Source organism: Moschus berezovskii, chromosome 4, assembly GCF_049115385.1.
Source record: "Moschus berezovskii isolate FMDL1 chromosome 4, NW_MosBer_1.0, whole genome shotgun sequence".
Taxonomy (NCBI): Eukaryota; Metazoa; Chordata; class Mammalia; order Artiodactyla; family Moschidae; genus Moschus; species Moschus berezovskii.
Window position 1 is genome coordinate 17099876 of NC_142463.1, and position 26308 is coordinate 17126183.

At 39.2% G+C, this 26308-nt stretch overlaps 1 protein-coding gene across 3 annotated transcripts in view; it reads left to right on the forward strand.

Annotated features, from left to right (window-relative positions):
- Positions 1-26308, forward strand: part of CCDC30 (coiled-coil domain containing 30) — a 117080-nt gene that overhangs the window by 38234 nt on the left and 52538 nt on the right. For all 3 annotated transcript variants that reach the window (XM_055403753.2, XM_055403754.2, XM_088835196.1), the window contains exons 7-11: positions 3442-3513; positions 7407-7522; positions 9361-9459; positions 19493-19618; positions 22598-22735. In XM_055403753.2, coding sequence (XP_055259728.2) covers positions 3442-3513; positions 7407-7522; positions 9361-9459; positions 19493-19618; positions 22598-22735 — 551 coding nt within the window. The remainder of the gene's footprint in view (positions 1-3441; positions 3514-7406; positions 7523-9360; positions 9460-19492; positions 19619-22597; positions 22736-26308) is intronic.

The following is a 26308-nucleotide window of genomic DNA, read 5'->3' on the forward strand; positions in this document are numbered from 1 at the left end:
CCACTCTAGTGTTCTTGCCTCGAGAATCCCAGGGACAGAGGAGCCTGTGGGCTGCCGTCTATGGGGTCGCACAGAGTCGGACACGACTGACGTAACTTAGCAGCAGCAGTCGGTCTTCATAGAACCGTTCAGCTTTTTTGGCATTTGTGGTTGGGGCATAGACTTGGATTACTGTGATACTGAATGGTTTGCCTTGGAAACGAACAGAGATCATTCTGTCATTTTTGAGGTTGCACCCAAGTACTGCATTTCAGACTCTTTGATTGACTATGAGGGCTACTCCATTTCTTCTAAGGGATTCTTGCCCATAGTAGATATCATGGTCATCTGAATTAAATTCACCCATTCCAGTCCATTTTAGTTCACTGATTCCTAAAATGTTGATATTCACTCTTGCCATCTCCTGTTTGACCACTTCCAATTTACCTTCATTCATGGACCTAACATTCCAGGTTCCTATGCAATATTGTTCTTTACAGCATTGGACTTTTCTTCCATCACCAGCCACATCCATAACTGGGTATTGTTTTTGCTTTGGCTCTGTCTCTTCATTCTTTCTGGAGTTATTTCTCTATTCTTCTCCAGTAGCATATTGGGCCCCTACTGACCTGGGGAGTTCATCTTTCAGTGTCATATCATTTTGCCTTTTCATACTGTTCTTGGGATTCTCAAGGCAAGAATACTGAAGTGTTTTGCCATTCCCTTCTCCAGTGGACCACATTTTGTGAGAACTCTCCACCATGACCCGTCCATCTTGGGTGGCCCTACATATAGCACAGCTCATAGTTTCATTGAATGAGACGAAGCTGTGATCCAAGTGATCGGTTTGGTTAGTTTTCTGTAACTGTGGTTTCCATTCTTTCCGCCCTCTGATGGATAAGGATAAGAGGCTTGTGGAAGCTCCCTGAATGGACTGACTGGCTGGGGGGGAATCTGGGTCTTGCTCTGATGGGCGGGGCTATGCCTACACAAATATTAACTCAAAATGGACCACAGAGCTAAATGCAAGAGTTAAAACTGTCTATGTTTAGAAGGAAACATAGAGTGAATTTTTATGATCTGGGCATAAGCAATCATATGTTAGATATAACACCAAAAGCAAAAGTGATAAAATAAAGCCTAATAAATTGTATGTAATTGAAATTAAAATTTCTGTACTTCAAAAGATACCAACAGGAAAGTGAAAAGACAAACCGTGGACTGAGAGAAATGTTTGCAAATCATGTGTTTGATGCAGAACTCATATCCAGACTGTGTGAAGAATTCTTACTTAATATTCTTTTATGTTGGAGAAGGCAATGGCAACCCACTCCAGTGTTCTTGCCTGGAGAATCCCAGGAATGGCGGAGCCTAGTGAACTGCCGTCTATGGAGTCTCACAGACTTGGACACAACTGAAGCTACTTAGCAGCAGCAGCAGCATTCTTTTATGTTATTATAAAAAGACAGTCCAACTTTAAAATGAACAACTTGAGTAGACAGTTCTTTAGAGAAGGCATTTGAATGGCCAAAAGGCACATGAAAAGATGCTCAAAATCATTGATCACTGCTGCTGCTAAGTCACTTCAGTCGTGTCCGACTCTGTGTGACCTCATAGATGGAAGCCTACCAGGCTCCCCCATCCCTGGGATTCTCCAGGCAAGAACACTGGAGTGGGCTGCCATTTCCTTCTCCAATGTGTGAAAGTGAAAAGTGAAAGTGAAGTCGCTCAGTCGTGTCCGACCCTTAGCGACCCCACGGACTGCAGCCCACCAGGCTCCTCCATCCGTGGGATTTTCTAGGCAAGAGTACTGGAGTGGCTTGCCATTGCCTTCTCTGCACTGATCACTAGGGAAGTACAAATTAAATTGAGATCCCACTCCACACCCACTAGAATGGCTATAATAAAAAAGATAACGTGAAGTGTTGGCAAGGATGTGAGGAAACTGGAACGTTGTTGATGGGAATATAAAATGGTACAGACACTTTGGAAAACAATTTGGCATTTTCTCAAGGTGTTAAGTATAAAATTATCATGTGACCCAGGAGAAATGAAGATATATGTCCACTAAAAAGCTTGTATGAGAAATTAACACAACATTATAAGTCAACTATACTTCAATAAAATACATTTTAAAAAAAGTTGTATGTGAATGTTCGAAGCACTATTATTTACAGTACTAGCCAAAACATAGAAACAACTTAAACATCTATCATTGGTGAGTGGATAAACAAAATGTATATCCATCCTGTGCAGTTAAATAGTTAAAATCGAAGACTTGACCCTGCTGTCCTTAGAAAGTCCTGTTTGCCAGGTTAGCCCTTGGCTAGCATCTGAGACGAGAAGGCAATGGCACCCCACTCCAGTACTCTTGCCTGGAAAATCCCATGGACGGAGGAGCCTGGTAGGCTGCAGTCCATGGGGTTACGAAGAGTTGGACATGACTGAGTAACTTCACTTTCACTTTTCACATTCATGCATTGGAGAAGGAAATGGCAACCCACTCCAGTGTTCTTGCCTGGAGAATCCCTGGGACAGGAGCCTGGTGGGCTGCCATCTATGGGTCTCACAGAGTCGGACACAACTGAAGCGACTTAGCAGCAGCAGCAGCAGGCAGAAGGTAGTGTCTATGTAAGTAGCCCCCAATAAAAACTTTGGCTGCTGAGTCTGTAATGAATTTTCTTGGCAGACTTTTCATGTGAATTGTCAGATTCATTGCTGGAGAAATTAAGCCCATCCTGTATGACTGCTAAGAGATGACTCTTGGAAGCTTGTGCCTGGTTTCCTCTGGACTTTGCCTCATGTACCTTTTCTGTGTTATTGGGAATGATGTCTTGTAAGATTCATGTTGGTCTCTTATTTCTGGGAGATTCCTCAGCTTGCCATTATAGGAGGCCTATCAGCTGTAGCATTGGTGATGAGTAGACCACAGGAGGCAACGTGATGAAACCTGGGGTAGAGAAAACAAATTCAATAGACTCCAGTGCCCTGTATACCTTCTTTATACCATTCTGCAATCCTCATACAGTTCTTGAATGGTACCAAAAGTTAGTTCTGAAATTTTTCTATTTTGCTATTCTAGGAACAGCTGGTGAAATTCTAAGTATTATTAATTTCAGGCATTAATTTTAAGTATTTATGTGTGTAACTTCTTTTTACTAAATTTGTAGTACCATGCTTAAAAACTTTTAGCTAGTCCTTTTGTTTACAGTGGTCCAAATTCTTTAGCATAGAATCTGGTTAGGGATACAGGGAAAGATCACATGATCAGACAATATCAAGGATAGGAAGAAACCTAAGATGTAGTAGGAACATTAAGAGGGGACTCTGGGAAAGCTTCCTGGAGGAGGTGACATTTATGCAGAAACTCAGAGGACAGCCATCCAGAGGGTCACTTGAAATTTGATTATTATGCTAATCATTTGCTCCTTACACAAATATATTGCTCTTTTTTTCTTTTAGCTTCTGCACTTGAGAAGGCTCAACTAGAAATTGAGAAATTGAAAGAAAATTTGATAAAGCTGAAAGAAAACGGTGGGTAATTTGAACAGACATTATAATATTTAATAATAAAACATTAAGCAATATAATTTATGTTAAGTAATATTAAATGGGCTTCCTGGTGGCTTAGAGGTTAAAGCCTCTGCCTGCAATGCGGGAGACCTGGGTTCAATCCCTGGGTTGGGAAGATTCCCTGGAGAAGGAAATGGCAACCCACTCCAGTATTCTTGCCTGGAGAATCCCATGGACAATGGAGGAGCCTTGTGGGCTACAGTCCATGGGATCGCAAAGAGTCGGACACGACTGAGTGAGCGACTTAACCTTAACTTAATATTATTAAATAGTATTTAATAAATAATAATATTACTACTAGTTCTATGATTACTATCTCTACTATCTTATTACTGTTACTACCACTTGTTGCTTACTAACATATATTCTATCAAGCATTTTACATGCATTATCTCTCATCCTAACATCAGTGCCAAGTTGTAGTATTATTCTAACCATTTCATAAAGAAACTGAGTCATGGCAAGGTTAAATGAATTATCCAGTAGCTACATTAAGTATTAGAGCTATATGTCTGACTGAAAAACCTTTGGTTAACGCAAACAATACATGTTTTACTGGGACCACTGAGGTTAAGACACTGTATAAGCATTTAACACCACCTCACTCTAACTTGGCTATGTATAAATGACACTAGCTACAGTGAAATAGAATGACATTTGAGTGTTATGATAGTAGCTACAAAAATAACTTAAAATATGTTTACTGGTTTTAAATAGTTATAAAACTAGGTTTATTTACCCTGTCATGTTATAATTTATAATAAGTAACATGTGTTTGGTCTTCACCCTAATAAAGGTGTCTTTTGTCATGACCACGAAGACTTCTGGAAAGTCCCTAGGTAACCAAAGAATAGGCTTCCCTGGTGGCTCAGTGGTAAAGAATCCACCTGCAGAAGATGTGGGTTTAGTCCCTAGGTCAGGAAGATCCCATGGAGGAGGAAATGGCAACCCAGTTCAGTATTCTTGCCTGGGAAATCCCACAGATGGAGGAGCCTGGTGGGCTACAGTCCATGTGGTCACAAAGAGTCAGACACAACTGAGCGACTGAACACACACACATGCGCACATTAACAACATTATTTCAGGTCAGGGTAGATAAGGGTTAGATGAGCATAATCGCTCTGAACCTAACTGTATAGGTTGATTTTTAAAATATAATTTTTTTTATTTATTTATTATTGACTGTGCTGGGTCTGTGTTACCTCACGAGCTTTTCTCTAGTTATGGAGAGCAGGGGCTACTCTCTATTTGCAGTGCGTGGGCTTCTGATTGTGTGCTTCTCCTTGCAGAGCATGGGCTTTAGGGTACCTGGGATTCAGTAGTTGCCGCTCCCAGGCAATAGAGCACAGGCTCAATAGTTGTGGTGCTTGGGCCTAGTTGCTCTGCAGCATGTGGGATTTTCCTGGATCAGGGATAGAATTCATGTCTCTTGCGTTGGCAGGCGTATTCTTTACCAGTGAGCCACCAGGGAAGCCCTAGCTTGATGTTTTAAAAAACAAAAAGCCTATATTCCACTTATGATAAGCAGAACAGTATTAATTTACTGACCTATGTAGAACTGTATTTTTAAGATTTGTGAAAATTAAAAATACTGGTAATATATAGTATAGAGAAATAGACAATACTATTGTGAAAATGTAGCTTTGTACAATCTTTCTGAAGAATAATTTGACAGGATCTGTCAATTTTTTTAAATGCGCATGTCTTCTGATCCAACTGTGTCATTTCTTTCTAGGGATTTATTTTTTTGGAAATAATGTCATAAGGACTTAGAGACTGATGAACAAGGAAAATCCTTGTATAATTGTTTACAAGCATAAGTATTGGCAGCAAACCTAAATCTTCATCAGTAGGGGGAAAGTGACACTGAAATGGCAATTTGGACAGTGGCTTACTATGCAGAATAAAATGAGGTACTGCATTAACAAATCATGGTATATTAATAAGATGAACTCAAAAGTAACAAATTATCAATAAAATACAGGTGAATTCCCCCAAATACTGTATATATTGAGTGAAAGTAGCCTGAAACAAACATGTGTGTATGGTAAGATTTAATTTATATGAAAACCGAGAATGAGCAAAACTATTAATAGTCTCTGTGATAGAAGTCAGAAAGTGGCTGTAGGGGTGGGTGGGAGTGGAGAACTGACTGAAAAGGATTTGAGGATATATTATGGTTTGATGAAAATGTTCTGTATCTTTTTGAAGGCAAGTTCACAAGTATATAAAATTTTCAAAATTCATTAAACTGAACATTTAAAATATGTTTGCTATATTGTATATAAATTCTACCTCAATTAAAAAATAGTTCCAAATAAGAAATGGAAAATGACTTTAGGTATACTATCCTGTAAAGATATCCATGATGTATTCACAGGTGGTAAATTTGCAGACAGTGTTGTGTAGCATGGTTCAAATTTTTTTAAACTGTATATGCAAAAGTTAGAACAAATCTTGCCTTCCATATATGTATATGGATTGTGAATTTTTTTTTCCTTTTTGGCGTGTTTTCAGCATTTTTCAAGTTAAAAATTCACATGCTAAGGAGAAAAAGGGGGTAGCAAGGGAAACGAAAAAGTGAAGAAGGAAAAAATTAATACAAGTTAAAAACCAAATAGGCAATGAAGAAGGAAGACAAAGGAAACTTTACAGCAGCAAAAGAAAAACAGGAGAAACATAAGTGAAAAAAAGAAACAGCTGCTGATCCAAGAAAATTACCAGCAAAAAGTTTATACTATTGAAACTTTGATGAGTGCTAGAAAGAGCACATCTCAACATGAGGTGCTGAGGTAAGAGTGGCCTACAGGCAGAGGTGCTCCAAGAGAAAGATGATTTTGATGAATTAATCTGATTTCACTTGGACAGTCTGTCTGTTCACTGCTCCTAGCTCAGTGCATCAGCTGTCTATGGGGGTCCTACTGTTAACAAGTGCAAGAGCAGTACCAAGGAATACATGAAGTGTGTAAGAGAGACTTCCCAGGTGGTGCTTGTGGTAAAGAACCCACCTGCCAATGCAGGAGACATAAAAGCTGTGGGTTCAGTCCCTAGGCTGGGAAGATCCCCTGGAGGAGGGCGTGGCAACCCACTTCAGTATTCTTGTCTAGAGAATCCCATGGACAGAGGAGCCTAGCTGGCTATAGTCCATAGGGTCACAAAGAGTTGGACATGACTGAAGTGACTGAGCATACACACATGTAAGAAAGATGGGACCACAGGAGCCTAGGAAGATGATTTTCTTGGTCATTTAGGTTTTAGAAGGCAGGTTCAATTGTTTTAAAATTCCAGGTCCTGGAAGAACCTCTATTGCTGGAAACACTACTCTGAAAAACTCCAACTCGTTAGACTAGCATGAGAATTGAAAAAACATTCTGTTCTGTTTCATGAGTTGGTACAACATTCTAGGGCTGGACTTGAGAATCTAGCAGCTCTTCTTTGCAGAGAATCACATGTGCAGAGACATGGTAGAACTGACAAGAACAGCAGGAAATAGCACTTCCTCAGTTTTTAGACTTAATGCCCCCAAATTAAAACTTCAATCCATGGACTTCCTTGGTTGTCCAGTAGTTAAGAGTCTACCTGCCAATACAGGGAACACAGGCTGGATCCCTGGTCCAGGAGGATTGCACATGCCGTGGGCCATCTAAGCCCGTGTGCCACAACTACTGAGGCTGTGCTTCCCAAGAGAAGCCACTGCACTGAGAAGCCTGCACACCTCAGCGAAGAGTAGCACCCACTCAGCAGCTAGAGAAATACCACGTACAACATCAAAGACCTAGTGCAGCCAAACATAAATTAATTAATTTGAAAAAACTTCAGTCCAGTTGAATCAATTTGCATTTTCTTTGTTTTAGACTCAATTGACCCACAGAAAGCAAAGGAACATAATCAGAGACTGGACGAGGAAATTCTGGCTCTAAGAAATCGGGTTCGATCACTTGACTCAGAAAAAAAAGTACTTGGAGAAGAGGTAAGTTGTTTAATTAAATTTGTTCCTAGAGCTAATTTAAATGTGTATAGACTAACAACAGTTAGAGCAGCCTAGATGGATAATACATCGTCCATTGGTCATTCGTGAAGTCTGATGCTGGTGGCTATAATATGGCAAGTAGTTGCTATACTTTGACCTGGACGCTTTGTATCACTATTTCTGCTTCATACATGTTAGCTGCATATGCTGAACAGTAATGTTATTGCTATTGTGCTTCAATAGAATCTTTTCTTTTTAATAAGGATTTAGATAATAGTTTATACTTTTCACATTTACCAAAGTTAAAGTTTGTTAATACCAAACACTTAGTTGTATTATGTTATTGAATCATTTTTAATATGCACTTCCAGGTTCTAGATACACTATATGTCACTTCAATTTTAGTTCTATTCATTTCACAATCGTATCTCTAGGATCTAATACAACGCTTGGCACACACTCTGAGTGTTTAAGAAATTCTGTTGCAAGAATGCGTAGTTATTCATTAGGATGGCTATTATCAAAACAATAAAAAAATAACAAATGTTGATGAGGATGTTGAGAAATTAGAACCCTTTGTATGTTGTTGTTAAGAATGTAAAATGGTACAGACACCCTCGAAAACAGTATGTACTCCCTTTAAAAAGTAAACATAGAGTCACCAGCAGTTCTGCTTCTGGTTATATACCCAAAAGAATTGAAAGCAGGCACTTGAACAGAGATTTATTCACTCATATTCATAGCCAAAAAGTTGAAGCAACTCAAGTATCCATTGACAGATGAATGGATAAACAAAGTATAGTGTATATGTGTGGGTGTATATATATATATATACAATAGGGCCTTAAAAAGAAATTTTAACATTTATTACAACATAGGTGAAACTTGAAGCCATTATGCTACTTAAACAAGTCACACAAAGACAAATAGTGCATAATTCCATTTATATGAGGTACCTAAAGTAGTCAAAAATCACAGAGATAGAAAGTAGAATAGTGGTTTCTAGAGGCTGTGGGGAAGGGCAGGATGAGGACTTATTGCTTAATGATTAGAGTTTCAGTTTTGCAAGATGAGAAGAATTCTGGAGATGGATGGTGGTGATGGTTACATAATAATGTGAATATGCTTAGTGCTTCTCAACTATATGCTTAAAAACAGTTAAAATGGTAAATTTTGTGTTATGTATATTTTATCATAATTTTAAAATGCAATCATAAGAATAAATAAACACTGTTCAAGTTGTCAAAATCTATAAATTTGTACATATAATAATGATAAAATATATTCAATGTATTTTAAATATGTTTGTGTATTTTATATATATATATATATATATATTTACATATGTTTGCTCAGTCATGTCCATCTCTTTCTCAACCCCATGGACTGCAGCCTATCAGGCTCCTCTGTCCATAGAATTCTCCAGACAAGAATGCTTGAGTGAGTAGCCATTCCCTTCTCCAGGAGATCTTCCCAACCCAGGGATTGAACCTGGGTGTCCTACATTACAGGCAGATTCTTTATCATCTGAGCTACCAGGGAAACCACCCCCCTCCAAATATATATATATATGGACATGACTGGGTGGCTGAACAACAGCAACACACATACATACACGTGAGATAAAGTTCAGGAAGGGTACATCCCAGACATTGTTACTTCTGGAAAGGGAAATGAAATTGTGGCACAAAGTTATGTGAAGGAAAAGATCACTTTTTACTCTATATACCTATATGTTGTTTAAATTTTTCACACAAGAATGTATTCATGTATAACCTATATATTTTTAAAATAAAGCAACCCCCTCACTGTGTATTTAAAATGCTTTTGTATTTCAGGTTGAACGACTTAAAAGAGGAACGTGTGAAGCTCAACAGAATAAGCATCTTGGAAACCACTCTCCTGGAAAAACTGTGGGTCCTGAACAGAAAGTAGAGGTATTAAAGTTCTGTTATTTCTGACTTCTCATTTTGAAGCGAGCTGCATTTTACAGAGTGCACCAGAGCACTGGGTGCTGAGCACGCGCTACTCTTTCATTGCCTGCCCTTTCCTATTGCCTTGCCAGAGTGTGGAGAAAGAAATTTGAGTCCAGAGGATAGGATATGTTTCTGTTTGCTTCCTCCCCACAGGGAATGATTAATATGAAAAATATAATGGGTTTCGTTAAAGAAAAAAGAATCTTACAAAAATACAACCAATATGGGCATTTTTAATCATCAAAATGAAGTTGCTTTATAGAATCAACCAGTGGTAGGGGAGTGGGTGGTGGGAACCACATATCAGAGAGAACTAAAATATGGTTTAGGCTCCAGTATGTACAGCTTCTAGTCTTTTCAGCACAGTCAGCCTCTGAAGTGGTGGGCAAAATGATCAAACACAAGGCAGATTGTAGCAAGAGCCAGTGTATCATAGAGAGGTGGTTTCAGACTTTCAGCTCAAAAAGAGGTGGTTTTGCTGCAGCCTTTTCTCTTGTACACCTAAGATGAGTAACGTTCCTTGTTGCTGAGGGATCTCCTTCACCGGAACTTGTCTTTTTTACTGTAACTCCCTGGGCCCTATACCCCCCCGCAACCTCCTCGGTATCAAGGAAATTATAGCCAGCGGATTTCTTGACGCCCTATCCAAGGAGCCAGTGTTCTTCTTGTCTTCCAAAACTCTTTCCCAGGTAATAATGCATTCTGTAGGAAGGAAGGAAAGGAGAAAAGGTAGGAAGGAAAGAAGGTGGAGGAAGAAAAGAATGAAGGAAGGAGGGTGGTGTAGGGAGGAAAGAAAAGGAGGGAGGAAGGGAAGAACGAATTTTCAGGCAAGACTTCAGGACTGTTTACCAGAATTTCTCCCAGGCAACCCAGAATGGTGGCACTCTGATTTAAAGTTGACTTAATGAACTTCTTATTTATCCTTCTATATGAATAAACATATACATATCTTTATTCATATAGAAGCATTTTGAATATTTATTCAGATTTCCTCCTTTCCTTTTTTTTTTCTTTCTTTTTTCACTAAAATGCCTCTGGAGATCCTTCCATATCACACAAAGAGATCTCCCTCATTGTTTAGAGCAGCTAGCATTCTGTTGTGTGGATGTACTATAATTTATTTAACCAGTCTCCTGTTGATGGGCACTCGAGTTATTTCTAGTCTTCTGCATATTTATACAGGTGTTTCTGTAGGATAGAGTCTCAAAAAATGGGATTATAAGGTTAGAGAGTAGGTGCATCAGTAATTTTGGTCAATGTTGCTAGATACTGTTCAGTGGAAATTGCATCATTTTCCTTTTCCCTCAGCAGTGGATGAGAAGGACAGTTTCCCAAAGATTCACTAACTGAATATATTGTCAAATATTTACATTTAGTAAACATGCAAATGTTTATGAAATCTTTACCAAATGCGAATGGGTATCTCAGTGTAGTTTTCATTTCAGTCATCTAGTGGTAGTGAGATTGAGCATTTTTCAAATGTTTAAAACTTATTTGTTTCTTTTATAAAATTAATTTCACTAAATATTTAATATAGTATAAACATACATATTTTAAGAGTTGAGTTCAATGAGCTTTGACAAAGGCATACATCTGTACAACCACAACCATTGCAATCAAGAAAATAACATATTCGTTAACCTAAAATGTTCCCTCACCTTTTGCTATCAGTGCTGCCCACTCCACCACTTTCTATGACCATACCCTTTCTAGAATTTTAAATAAACAGAATCATCTAGTATATACTCTTGTGTTTGGCTTCTTTCACTTATTAATATAATATTGCTTTTGAGATTTATCCATGTTGTTTCCTGTGTCTAGTTCATTTTTAAGCTGCTGAGTAATATTCCTGTATATAGATATACTATGCATTGTTTATCTAGCCACTGGTTAATAGATTAATCAAGTTGTTTTCAGCTATTATGAAAAAGCTGCTACTAATATTCACATACCAGTCTGTTTTTTTTTCCCTCTTAGATAAATACCTAACGGTGGAATAACTGAATCACAGAGCAAGTGCATGTTTAATTTTATAAGAAACTGTCAGATTGTCTTCCACTTTGTGATGAATAATGCTGGTATGAACATTCATGTACAAATTTTTGTGTGAGCAAGTTTTCATTTTTCTTCAGTATGTACATAGGAGTGGAAATGCTGCATCATATATTAATTCTATATTTAACTTTTTGTAGAACTGCCAGACTATTTTCCAAAGCAGTTGTACTATCTAACATTCCCATCAGCCGTGTAGGAGTGTTCCAGTTTCTCCATGTCTTACCAACACTTGTTACATTTTGTCTCTTTTATTATAGCCATCTTAATGGTATGAAGTAATATCTCAGTATAGTTTTGATTTGCATTTCCTGATTGACTAATGATACTGAGTGTATTTTCTTATGCTTGTTGGCCATTTCTTGAGCTCATCATTACCTTGCACAGGTCCACATTTCCATCTGGTACCGTACTTCTTCAGCCCAAAGAACATTGATTTACATTTCTTCTAGTGCAAATATAGTGATAAACTTTCTGATTTTGTTTGTCTGCAAAAGTCTTTGTTTTACTTATTTTTTTTTCTATTTTTTTATTTACTGTAGTAGAGTACATATAACAGAAATTTTACTTTGTTAACGATTTTTAAGTGTACAGTTCAGTGATATTAAGCACCTTCATATTGCTTTTCACCCTTCACCATCATCCACCTCTAGATCTTTCTTCATCTTGCAAAACTGAACCTCTATACCCATTAAACAGTAACTCCTTTTTTGCCAAAAGTTTTCACTTTCGTTTCATATTCAAAGGATTTGTTAACAAAATAGGCCACTCGTTATATACAAATAAATAATACAGATATATGTTAGAGAATTATCTAGCTTACTTTCAACATACTAACATTAACAAAAATGAGAAATAGAAAGAGCAGAGAATACATCACCAAATCAGGTTTGACCAACATCTAGGCTTAAACAGCGCTGGGAAGTCCCATGTCACAACACTTCTGGAGTCCCAGTTGAGAAAGGGTCCCAGGCAGCATGTTGGCTCCGTGGGTGAGACTTCAGAGATTGCAGTTCAGGGTTCCCACTTATAATCCCAGGACGGATGCAAATTGGTATCATCATAAATCTGTGACCAAATTGCAAGCCTGGTTTCCTGTTAATGCTGTTTGTTTTGTTTTGTAAAACTTGAAATGTTGCTAAGCCTGGGATGAGATGGTTGGATGGCATCATTGACTTAATGAACATGAGTTTGAGTCAGCTCCAAGAGTTGGTGATGGACAGGGAAGCCTGGCATGCTGCAGTCCATGGGGTCTCAAAGAGTTGGACATGACTGAGCGACTGAACTGAACTGAACTGAAGCCTGGGGCTTGGTTAGCCAGGCCCCCTTCAGGGGCTCAACAATCTCAAGATTCTTCCCCCATCTTATCTATGGTGCTGCAAGTTTTGCACTCACAGCAGGCAGTCACTCCCAGTCAGGGCAGTGTCCAGGCAGGTTAGAAGCAAGGTCAGAGGCCTTCTCTGCTTTGTCTCTGAAGCCTAAACAAGACTGTTTATTTAATTTCCCTAATACTCCTCATTTTTCCCTTCCCTCCCAGCCTTGGCAACCACCATTCTACTTTCTTTCTCTATGGTTTTGACTACTCTGAGTACCTCATTTAATTGGAATCATACAGTGTTTGTTTTTTTGTGACTTTCTTATTTCAGTTAGCATGATGTCTTCAAATTTCATCAGTGTCATAGCATATATAATTTTAATATGATGTATTAATCTTTTAAATCATGTAAAAAACAAAAAGTGGAGTTTCAAGCCATTGTTACAATAATATTAGCTTTTATAATTGCGCATATATTTACCTTTACTGAGATCTTTATGTTTTCATATGGCTTTGAGTGACTGTCTGGTATCCTTTGATTTCACTCTATATAAGTCCCTTTAGGCTTTCTCGTAGAGCAGGTCTAGTGGTAGCAAAGTCTCTCAACTTTTGTTGATCTGTGAATGTCTTCATTTCTTCCTCACACTTGAAAAGACAGTTTTGCTGGATATAGGATTCTTCGTTGACAGGTTTTTTTCTTTCAACATTTTGAATGTATCAGCCTGCTGCCTTCTGGTCACTAAAACTTCTAATGAGAAATCTGCTGATAATCTCATTGAGGATCCATTGTATATGATGAGTCACTTCTGTCTTGCTGTGCTTTCAAGATTATTTCTGTCTTTGTCTTTTAATAGTTTGATTCTACTTGTGTCTCAGTGTGGGTCTCTTTGAGTGTATCCCTCTTGCAGCTCACTGAGCTTGCTGGGTATTTATATTTAAGTCTTTAATAAAATCATCATTTTCTTTTGTTTTTAATGGTGACCATGTTTGTGGCCCATTCCTTGTTCTGTCATTCATAAATCAACCTGAAGGAGGCTGCTCCAGGAAGCAACACCAAGATGAACTTAGAATTAAAAGAGTTGTCCTTCACAGGGGTGATACCTGTGAAGCATAAAAGGAAGGAGTAGACATGGGCAGGCAGGTCATAATATAGTTCTCACATCTGTTCAAGAAAAGAGAAAAAGAAGCAAATCGGTTAAGAAGAGCCTAAGACTATATTGCAGCCCTGAGAAGTCTAACCCAGGCCAACAGGGGACTTTGGCACAATAATAAACTGTAGAGGATACACACTGGCCAGAAATGGCCAGGCTTTATTATTCTCACTACGCTCAGTCATTCACTGGAGGCTGCCTGGAAAGAACGTGGCATGTTCTTTCTTGAAGTGAGATGTGATACCTTGTGGCCCTCTGTATTATAGAATTCTTGACAATAGAGAAGACCCTTGTAGAATAATTGGTTAATCTACCTTCCTCTATGATAGACATTGTCTATGACATTCTGGATAGATGAGAATCTATCTTATTTTTAAAGATGTTCCAAAAAGAAGATCATACAGTTTTTCTCCCTAAAGTATTGGAAAATTTTTTCTGTCTAATCTCAATTGTCTAGGCTGTGATAGAAACCAGTTTTCTTTCCTTGTCATTAAGGCTTGAAATATGTGTGGGTTTCTAAAATAATGAAGCTTTATATTGACTCTCAGTGATCCTCTCACCTACTTCATTCCACATAAAACCAGCTGGAAAGGGGCACTGAGGAACACTGTAAGTAAATGCTTCTTCTCTATAAAGTAGAAGGTCTCTAAACTTAAAGAAGTTACTTAAGAAATAAGTAGTCAATTATACTTAAATGATTTTTAAAGTCATTTCCTGAGGAAAGAGGATGTAACTATAAATAGACTTTTGCTTTCAAAGTTCTCTCTTAATCTTTCATGAAGAAAAAACCCTCAAACTTCCTTGATTATGTTTAGTAGCTGGATGGATATCAATAAGTATTAACTCAAGGGTCTTTCTTATCACGGGAATGAAGTGAACTGAGTACTGTAATCTGTAGGTAGAGAATAGCAGCACTTTTCCTTGAGCTCATTTCCAGATTTTGACCTCGTGCCATGCTTTCCTTGTCATGGATCTTTAGCTTTCAGACAGGTCTTGGGAAAGTGAAAGTTCCTCAGTCATATCTGACTCTTTGCAACCCCATGAACTGTAGCCTGCCAGGCTCCTCTATCTATGGAAGTCTCCAGGAAAGAATACTGGAATGACTAGCCTTTCCCTTCTCCAGGGGATCTTCTCAGCCCAGGGACGGAACTCAGGTCTCCTGCATTACAGGTGGATTCTTTACTGTCTGAGCCAGCAGAGAAGCCCAAGTATACTGGAGTGGGTAGCCTATCCTTTCTCCAGGGGATCTTCCTAACCCAGGAATCAAACTGGGGTCTCCTGCATTGCAGGCAGATTCTTTACCAGCTGAGCTGCCAGGGAAGATGCCAGGTACTCAATGTCTCATGCAGTTATCCTGACCTCTAGCTGCTTTATTTTCTGTGTCCTACAAAAAGTAAATAAAAGGATAGAAACTAATATTTGAGTACCTATGATGTTTCAGTGACTTCACTGGGGGTAGGGGGTTGACATAATTCATTTAAGGTTAGCAGGCCTATTGTTCACCTTGCTTTACCAATGAGGAAACCAAGATCACAGTTGCAGAAATGTGGAAGTCAAGATTTCAGATTTCAGCTGACTACAAAGCTCATTTTTTTTTCCACTATAGTTTCCAAACTGTGTTTCAGAGATTCTTGCTATTCATAGGTGTAAATCTCTAGGTCTTCTACCTCTGCATCAGCCAGCGCCTCCATTTGTGGGCACTCTGCAGTTTCTCCATAAGAATTCTTCTGAAGATAAAAGGAAGTGGGAAGCCCTATAACTTCAAAAGGACAAATAATTTAGAAAACCACTCCCTTAAATCAAACAGACTCCTCCATGTGTTACTATAGTCTTTATCCATTTTTACATGCAGACAGATTTACCACTAAATAGGCTGTCTTAGTGCTGCTAGTATGCATGTTCTCAAAGAAAATGCTTAGTTGCAGCATGTGAACTCTTACTTCCAGTATGTGGGATCTAGTTCCCTGACCAGGTACTAAATCTGGCCCCCTGCATTGGGAGCATAAAGTGTTAGCCACTGGACCACCAGGGAGGTCCCAGAAGATGCTTAAAATGGAAGAAATGCTAGGTATCTGGCAGGAATAAAAAGTAGTCATGATGTATTTATCATCGGTCATATGCGTGATCTTGTTTTACTAACATAACTTTATGTAATTCTTATAACAACCCTCCCCGAGGTAAGTAGGTATGTTCTGTTTCATACTTGAGTAGAGGAACTTGATAAAGTAAAGAGGCACAACCAGGAATTGATCCAGGTCTGTCTGGTCTTAGAGACCATTTTCTACATCATACCAACTCTCGTGAGGATTCATAGAGGGAGCATATTATAATTCACGGGGTCTACAGCACACCCAGCACTGAGCATGTCCCTCTCTGGAGGTGATGACCCAGCAGCATTTTATTCTCTGCAGGGCCTGCATCCGCCATCTCCTTTGACTGTACCCATGAGAGAGGACAGCGTGACACAAGCACGTGCTGGGGGTGGAGGGTGGAGGATAGCAGTCACTCTTGTCATGCAGTGCCTGAGAGGCACAATTTGGCTCAGAGTGTTAGATGGCCCCCACCCTTCAGATAGTAGAACACTGCAAGTGGAAGATTCTGAGCTGTTACACTGTTCTCCAGAGTTGTTGGCAGCTACCCCATGCCAGTGAGGCGATCCCCTAGAAGTCTGTTCATTCTCCTCTTTGCTTACTGCTGGCTGACAGGTGAGATAGGCTCCCTTCAGTTGCCTAGAGATCGCTATGTCCATTGCTTATTTCTCACAGTATTGTGGCCCCTTTCCTGTGTTTTTCTGCTTTAAACTTTGATCATCAGTCTCATGAAATACATAAATCACCTAAATGTATGGCTGTATTTAGTATGCCACAAATTATGGTAAATTTCAAGTATATGTCCTTTTGAAAAGCTCTCTCGGAAGTTACAGCATTTAAGTACATGGCATTCTTGTATAGAGAAAACACAAAAGAAATGGGCACAAAAGTTCATTTTTAAGAGTTGAAAACATTTTCTGCACGTGGCACTTGGTCATCTCAGGTGGTGTATGGGCCGGGCTAAGCAGACTCTTGAGTGTTGAATGCATCAGCATGTCATGTGTGGATGTGCAGAAATGTTAATCAGTGCAGATGGCAGCTGATGAACAGGAAGAAGCTGACCTGGGGGTAAAATATTTTCTTCCCTGTATCCTTGTGCATTTCTGCTAGGAAGTCAACATATTAGTAGGTCTTTTGTCCACACAACTAGGTAGGAGGATAGGTCAAAGCTACACTTAGGTTTCAGCATCCGTTTTTCCAGTAGCATTCCCCATTTTTCCCAACTTATCAATGTGGAATTTCTATTAATATTTCTATTTCATTGATATTTAACATGAGGAAGATAAATTATTGAGAACCAACTTTACTAAACTAATGGATTTATTTTTTTTAATCCGTAGGTTAAGTTAATACAGTCTTGCAGTAAGTTATGAACCTGGGAATATAAGCAAACGCTAGAATACTTTCCCCCAAATTTGATTAGATAAAAGTCAATTATTTCCTTTCTTCAACCTAACAAAGGAATATTTTTATCTCTGAGTTAGAAAGTTCAAGTTGAAGTTTCTGTTGAAACCTAATTCTGAATAACAGTAAAAAGTAATATCAATGTTGATGTCTCCTGTTTCTAAATTACATCTAAATACTCATAAACCTCCTTTGCATTTAATTTTATTACTGGGCCAGTCAGCACTAACAAGGAATAATTAGGGAGTTTGGGAAGGTCATGTACACACTGCTGCTGCTGCTAAGTCACTTCAGTCGTGTCCAACTCTGTGTGACCCCATAGATGGAAGCCCACCGGGCTCCCCCGTCCCTGGGATTCTCCCAGCAAGAACACTGGAGTGGATTGCCATTTCCTTCTCCAATGTGTGAAAGTGAAAAGTGGAAGTGAACTCGCTCAGTCGTGTCCGACCCTTAGCAACCCCACGGACTGCAGCCTACCAGGCTCCTCCATCCATGGGATTTTCTAGGCAAGAGTACTGGAGTGGCTTGCCAGTAACTCAAAATGGATGACCAGCAAGGACCTGTTGTATAGCACATGGAATTCTGCTCAATGTTATGTGACATCCTGGATGGGAGAAGGGTTAGGGGGAAAATGGGTACATGTATATGTATGGCTTGGAGAAGGAAATGGCAACCCACTCCAGTGTTCTTGCCTGGAGAATCCCAGGGACAGGGGAGCCTGGTGGGCTTCCGTCTATGGGGTCACACAGAGTCGGACATGACTGAAGTGACTTAGCAGCAGTAGCAGCATATGTATGGCTGAGTCCCTTCACTGTTCACTTGAAACTACCACAACATTGTTAATTGGCTATACCCCAATACAAAATAAAAAGTTTAAAGTTTTGACGAAAAAAAAAGTTTAAAAAAAATAAGGTAAATTATCAACTTGATTAATTCAGAATCATCAGGATTCTGTAGTATGTTTTTCTAATAGTGCTTGTTCGCTTTGGTTAAGCTGCCAAACAGAGCAAGGACTGAAATATATCTTAAAGCAACTCTCTAAAGGATCCAAGACCAGATAAAAGATGGAATTGCTGGTAGGGGAGGTTTCAAGGCTATAGCCTCCAGAAGAGATTCTTAAGAAATGTAGCTTATCTTTTCAGCATTTTTAAAAAATAGCAAATATACGTATGTATTTTAGCTGATAGTTTATTTGGATTAAGATTTCCCTCTTGGAGCCTGAATTATCAGATAGGAAGACAGATGAGAAACCGGTATGAAAGGTCAAGAGACAGTGAAAGTACAAGATTTGAATGATGTAAGAAATTAAAAGATCATTTTCAGTTACATTTTGTGATATAGATGAGGCAGACTCTATAAGGATGCTTAAGAATTACTGAAAATAGACGAAATGTTAGTTGCTTAGTTGTGCCTGACTCTGCAATGCCGTGGACTACAGCCCTGGTGGGCTTCTCTGTCCATGGGATTTTCCAGGCAAGGATACTGGAGTGGTTTGCCATTTCCTTCTCCAGGAGATTTGCCCCACCCAGGGATCAAACACTGGTCTCCTTCACTGCAGACAGATTCTTTACCAATTGAACTACAAGAGAAGTCCCCAAAATAGGCAAAAAGAATGGTAAATTTACATCCTATGATGGTGATAAGTGGTTATAGAAAACCTTCCGGGATTAGTCATTCAGGAAGGAGCCCTTTAAAACTGTATTTAGAATAAACTAGTATATTGAAATTGTAAGGATGACTCCTACTCTTATGGCTATAATGTACGTAGGACAAGCATTAGTTCCATTTTACAGCTGAGAAAAAGAGGCTTAGAGAGAAAACTCATCTTATGAGCTATGGTACCATGATCTAGTTTTGCCAGGTTTGTCTCTCCCCATATGACTTTATAATTAAGTTAGGCAGAAAAGGATTATCAAAATTTATAAGATACGTGATTATTGTATTGAATATATAGAATTAATTATCTAAAATACTTTTTGCAGATATTGAAAATGAGCAAAGAAAAAATTGAAGTATTTGAAAGTGAGTTGTCAGAAGAGAGAGAAAGAAAAAAGCAGTTGACATCTAATCTTAACACTGAGCAGAGAGCTTTGGAAGTTGACAATGAGGTATTTTGCCATTTAGGATGTTATTTTCCTCTTTTTGCATTTGCAATTTAGGAATTTCATATTATTTATTTTTATTTTAAAATAAATTATAGCTATATAATATTATTTATATTAGGAATAATAGGGTGACTGTTGTTTCTCCAGACTAAATTCCAGCACTAGCCAAAAAGAGTCCTTTAAGTGGAAGGGATTTGATTATTTTGATGGTTGTAGAGTCCCTGACTTGTCTCTCCTTTTAACTGATGGTCATACCATCTTGGAAAGGTCTATCAGGAGACATACCAGCCTATATTTGGAAGAGAGACCTGGAAGTGAGTTTATGAAAGTCTGGATCATTAATTCAGAGGATGATGGCAATCAGTTTGCAGGGTGGGTGAGAGCAAGCACAGTGCCCTAAATCTCATGCTGATGACCGATAGGAATTTTCCATGGAATGAGGTAGGACACTGATAGCACTTGCCCTCTTCCTATGGTTTTGCATGGCTACTCCCTACCTTCTCTCCTCATCAACACTTTCCTCCCTTTCTGATCTCAAGCCTTCGGGAATAGTAACAAGTATTGCATGCTTTGTGCTAAGTTGCTTCAGTCGTGTCTGATTCTTTGCGACCCTATGGACTATAGCTTGCCAGGCTCCCCTGTCCATGGGATTTTCCAGCAAGAATACTGGAATGGATTACCATGCCCTTCTCCAGGGGATCTTCCCAACGTAGGGATCGAACCTGTTTCTCTTATGTCTCCTGCATTGGCAGGCAGGTTCTTTACGAGTAGCACCACCTGGGAAGCACCATAAAGTAAATTTTATGTTATCTGCTCCCTTTATAGGGAGCTATACCACAGTCTGGCTTTCAGGCTCTGTCATCCACCAATCAAATGCTGCATATTCTATGTAATCAATGCAGAAATTTAATAAAAATCTACATCTAACTAAAGTGTTTTCTCTCATGAATATGGAAAAAAATCAGAGGATTAGAGGAATCCCTAGTTAAGTCACTGAATATGCATAACCTGTATGCAGGTCAGGAAGCTACAGTTAGAACTGGACATGGAATAACAGACTGGTTCCAAATAGGAAAAGGAGTACGTCAAGGTTGTATATTGTCACCCTGCTTATTTAACTTATATGCAGAGTACATCATGAGGAACGCTGGGCTGGAAGAAGCACAAGCTGGAATCAAGATTGCCGGGAGAAATATCAATAACCTCAGATATGCAGATGGCACCACCCTTATGGCAGAAAGTGAAGAGGAACTAAAAAGCCTCTTGATGAAAGTGAAAGAGGAGAGTGAAAAGGTTGGCTTGAAGCTCAACATTCAGAAAACTAAGATCATGGTATCTGGTCCCATCACTTCATGGGAAATAGATGGAAAAACCGTGGAAACAGTGTCAGACTTTATTTTTGGGGGCTCCAAAATCACTGCGGATGCTGACTGCAGCCATGAAATTAAAAGACGCTTGCTCCTTGGAAGGAAAGTTTTGACCAACCTTGATAGTATATTAAAAAGCAGAGACATTACTTTGCCAACCAAAGTCTGCCTAGTCAAGGCTATGGTTTTTCCAGTGGTCATGTATGGATGTGAGAGCTGGACTGTGAAGAAAGCTGACTGCGGAAGAATTGATGCTTTTGAACTGTAGTGCTGGAGAAGACTCTTGAGAGTCCCTTGGACTGCAAGGAGATCCAACCAGTCCATTCTAAAGGAGATCAATCCTGGGTGTTCACTGGAAGGACTGATGCTAAAGCTGAAACTCCAATACTTTGGCCACCTCATGCTACGAGTTGACTCACTGGAAAAGACTCTGATGCTGGGAAGGATTGGGGGCGGGAGGAGAAGGGGGACGACAGAGAATGAGATGGCTGGATGGCATCACCAACTCGATGGACATGAGTTTGAGTGAACTCCGGGAGTTGGTGATGGACAGGGAGGCCTGGCGTGCTGTGATTCATGGGGTTGCAAAGAGTCGGTCACAACTGAGCGACTGAACTGAACTGAACTGAACTGAAGACAGCATAATTTGTTCTCAAGAGCAGTGTTTGAAGTCAGTCAGTTTGAATCCCAGCTTTATCACGTCCTGGCTATGTAAATTTAGGCAGATCACTTACATTCTCTGAGCCTCAGTTTCAATAACCCTACCTCATGGGGTTGTCATAAGGTTAAGGGTAAACAACATAGCACCTGACCTATAAAAAAGTAACAGTAAAAGAGCACATTTTAAAGCAGGTAATATCACTAATGCAGGAATTGCTGAAGAATTTCTCTCTACACTCCTTTAAGTGTATAAAGTGGGGATAAATAGAAGCCCAGTCTTTGAACCTATAAATGATAGATATTAAGAATGCTAATGGCATGTGACCCTTCATAGCCATGACTGGTCCAGGACTGCCTGGGCACCTAGTGCAGAGCTGGGGCCTTAGACTTGGCCTCCTACAGGCCCTATGGAGTCCAGTTCCCTGATACCTGTGGAGAAGAGCTCTTTAATAAGACCAACAAACACCACTTCTTACATAGCCTGGCCCTGTTAGGGTTGTCCCTGTATAGAAACCCCCTCTGGGCCGGTTGCTGCTAACTTCTGGAACTACCTTATTCTGTAGCAGCTTGTACTGCCAGGCTCTGAGTAGAGACCCCAGTACCCAGACTTGGGCCCCCTATGAGAAGGAGCCTTGGGCTCTCTCTTGGGCTCGCTTGCCTTGGCTCTTTGAGCTTCCTCGTGTTAAATTTATGGGTGGTTTTTGTTTTTGTTTTTTTAGCAGGAAGAAGATTAAAAGAGAAAGACAAATTTAGAAAAAGAATGCTTAATTTTTGACTTAAGGAATCTTTTCTTTAACTATGATAGAGAAAGGAATTTGTCTGCCAGAGGATAAATTAAAATATTTAAAGCAAAAAAGTTGTCAGAATCATTTCAAAGTTTCCTTTTTAGCAGTAATATACATTTTCTATGGCAAGCCTTGTTTTGCTCTACTAAATATTGTCATTTCTTAATCAGGAATTGCAAAAATCAAAGTCAGAACTTACATGCCTTTATCGTGAAATTCAAAGTCTTCCAGGCGCAGCAGAAGACAGAGACCAGTTTTTAATAGCATATGACCTGCTGCAAAGAGAGAATTCTGAATTAGAAGCAAAGGTGAGATTGCATTATTAAGTATTTAAACGTTCTATATATGACATGTCTTTTATGAAGATGACATAAAAGGGAACTAATTTCAGTAAGAGATGACTTGGAAATCAGAGTTTCTTTTATTATTATAGAACAAATTGCCACATGGTGTGGATTATAAGTCAAGCTGTATTTCAGGGTAAATATTCAGACTTCAGCCAGGACTTTACTCTTTAGGATTAACCTATGAATTTTTTAGTTTAAAGAAGCTTCCCCGTGGCTTAATTTTTAGAGCACAGGCTGTGCTGTACTTAGTTGCTCAGTCGTGTCCGACTCTTTGTGACTCCATGGACTGTCGTCCACCAGGCTTCTCTGTCCGTGGAATTCTCCAGGCAAGAATACTGGAGTGGTTGCCATGCCCTCCTCCAGGGTATCTTCCAACCCAGAGATCAAATCCAGGTCTCCTGCATTGCAGGCAGATTCTTTACTGTCTGAACCACCAGGGAAGCCATAACATAATGTAAAAGGTGAACTTAAAAACAGAACTGTCATATAACCCAGAAATTCTGCTTCTGGATAAATATTCAAAAGAAAGACTTAAACAGATATTTGGACATATATGTTGAAAGCAACATTATTCACAATAGCTAAAATGTGGAAGCAACCCAAGTGTACATCTGTGAATGAATGATTAAGCAAAACATGGTATATACATATAATGAAATATTGTTCAGCCTTAAAAAGAAGGAAATTCTGCAGTATGCTACAACATGGATGAACCTTGAGGGCATTGTGCTAAGTGAAATAAAGTGAAAGTGAAGTCGCTCAGTCGTGTCCAACTCTTTGCGGCCCCGTGGACTGTAGCCCACCAAGCTCCTCCATCCATGGGATTCTCCAGGCAAGAATACTGGAGTGGGTTGCCATTTCCTTCTCCAGGGGATCTTCCTGACCCAGGGATCGAACCCAGGTCTTTCGCATTGCGGGCAGACGCTTTAACCTCTGAGCCAACAAGGAAGTGAAATAAGCCAGTCAGAAAAAGACTGATAACTATTTGATTTCACTTACATGAGGTACTTAGAGTAGTCAAAAATTATGAAGACCGAAGGTAGTATGGTGGTTGTCAGGATCTGTGGGGAGGTAAGAATTGGAGAGATGTTGTTTAATAAGTACAGAGTTTGTTTGACAAGATGAAAAGAGTTATGGGGTTGGATGGTGGCAATGGTTGCACAACAGTGTGGCTATATTTAATACTACTGAACTGTACACTTAAAAATGGTTAAGATGGTAAATTTTATGTTTTATATATTTTATCACAATTAAAAAAAAGCAAAAATAAACAGAGGTTTACTAAAATGTCTTCAACTTTAAAAACTTAAAACATCTTTTCCAATTATACTGAACTTAGAATTAGGAAAATGGTGAAATGTCCCAACTCCAGTAAATTCCCCAAGTATAAAAATAGCACTGCCAGATTAGGGTCAGTGCAACACTAAACGGAGAGGTTGCCAGCTGTGTAATTTCCAGAGTCCTACCTATTAGGTTATCACCAACTCCTGGCTAAAAATTCCCACCCTCAGTTACTCTCTTATGTTGATTAAAATGGTAGGAAGGACTAAAGGCTTGAACACAATGGTTACAATATGTTGATTTATATTTTAATGCAACATGTGAGGTAGATGACTAAATCAAGGCCTAATTTATCCTATCTGAAGTTGTTACTCTGAAATCACAGAGTAAGTTGCTGAGAAACTGGGGCACAGATCAAACAGTATGTGACCTAGGGAGGGAAAGGTCCAGCCAATAGGGTAATATGTTGGTACAGCCTACATCTCAGCTTTGTTTGTGGGACCTTGTCAGCAAGACTCATTTTCATCACAGTATACAACTGAAGGATCTTGTCTCTCAAAATATCATCAGAAAACTTAACATAAAGAATGAAAGGAAGTGAGACGAATATAATATAAAGCCAGAGATCCAGATCACTATCCTGATAATGGGATTTTCTCTCCCTCTCTTTAAAAAAAACTTATTATTTTGAAATAATTTCAGATTTACAGAAAAGTTGCAAAATAGTATAAAGATTCTCCATATACTTTTACCTCTCCAAATGTTAACATGGTGCCATATTTGGTTTTATCAATCTCTCTCGCTCTTGCTCTACACACATACATACACACTTTTTTCCTGAACCCTGGGAGTGAGTTGGAGACCTAATACTCCTTTAACCCCAAATGTTTCCATGTGTTTGCTAAAAAGAGTGACATCTTTTTGTCACAGCACAAGTCTCAAAATCAGGAAATTAATATTAACATGGTATTATAATCTACAGCTGTTATTCAAATTTCACCAATTGTCCCACTCTATAGCAAAAGACATTTTTTCCCAAGTTCAAGGTCCAATCCAGGACCGTACATTGCATTTAACTGTCATATCTCTAAAGCTCCTCAAATCTGGAACAGTTCCTCATTCTTTGTTGTTCATGGTTTTGCTCTCTTTGAAGAGTACAAATCATTTGTTTTCAAGAATGTCCCTCAATTTGGGTTTTTCTCATGTTTCCTCACAATTTAGATTACATAATTTTGGCAAGAATACTGCAGAAGTGATGCTGTATCCTTCTCAGTGCATTGTATCAGAACAAAAAAGGATATCCTTTTGTTTTACTTACTTTGGATAAGGAACTGTCTGTCGGATTTCTCCACTATAAATTTATTACAATTCCCTTTGCAATTAATAACTACCTGTGGGGAGGCACTTTGAGACTATGGGTATTCTATTTCCCATCAAACTTTTACTCATTAAAAGTTTCAGTTTTGAAGCTTTGGTTCTTTACTTATTTTCTAGTTTCTCTTTAGAACATAGAGTGCTTTAGACTTAAAGATAGTCTTGCTGCTGCTGCTAAGTCGCTTCAGTCGTGTCCGACTCTGTGCAAACCCATAGATGGCAACCCACCAGGCTCCCTTGTCCCTGGGATTCTCCAGGCAAGAACACTGGAGTGGGTTGCCATTTCCTTCTCCAATGCATGAAAATGAAAAGTGAAAGTGAAGTCGCTCAGTCGTGTCCAACTCTTAGTGGACTCTTAAGCCATTGCCTTCTCCGAGTCTTGCTAAGAGTGACTAAAAATTGTATTTTATGTATTTATTAAAGCCCTTGTTTTATAGGCTGTTGTTTTATTTGGGCCACAGAATTTTAGAGCCAGAAGAGGATGTATTTGCGAAGGCCAGCTTCCTCAGGTAGGGACACCAGACTCGGAATAATGAACAAGTACCAAGTTGCCTGGTGTTTCTCAGTCTGAGCTCTGTCCTGACTCCTCTAGGGCCTTAAGCAGAAAGTGGAACAATCAGCTGAATGCTTTCTGGCACTTTGACATGGCTGGTTATGAGACTGAGCTATGTCACCAGGATAAAAGTTCGGTAGGGAGGAGCCTGTGGAACAGATTCTCTCCTGTTCCACAACATCTGTGCCATGAAGGGTCCTGTGGACTTAACTTTCTTCATGATAAAGAGCAAAGCTGACCACTTATAATAGCCAATGACTTGGTCGTTTGAGAATCCAGAATACCTAGAACATGCTTAGTGTCAAGGTCACCTTCCACTTTAGAAA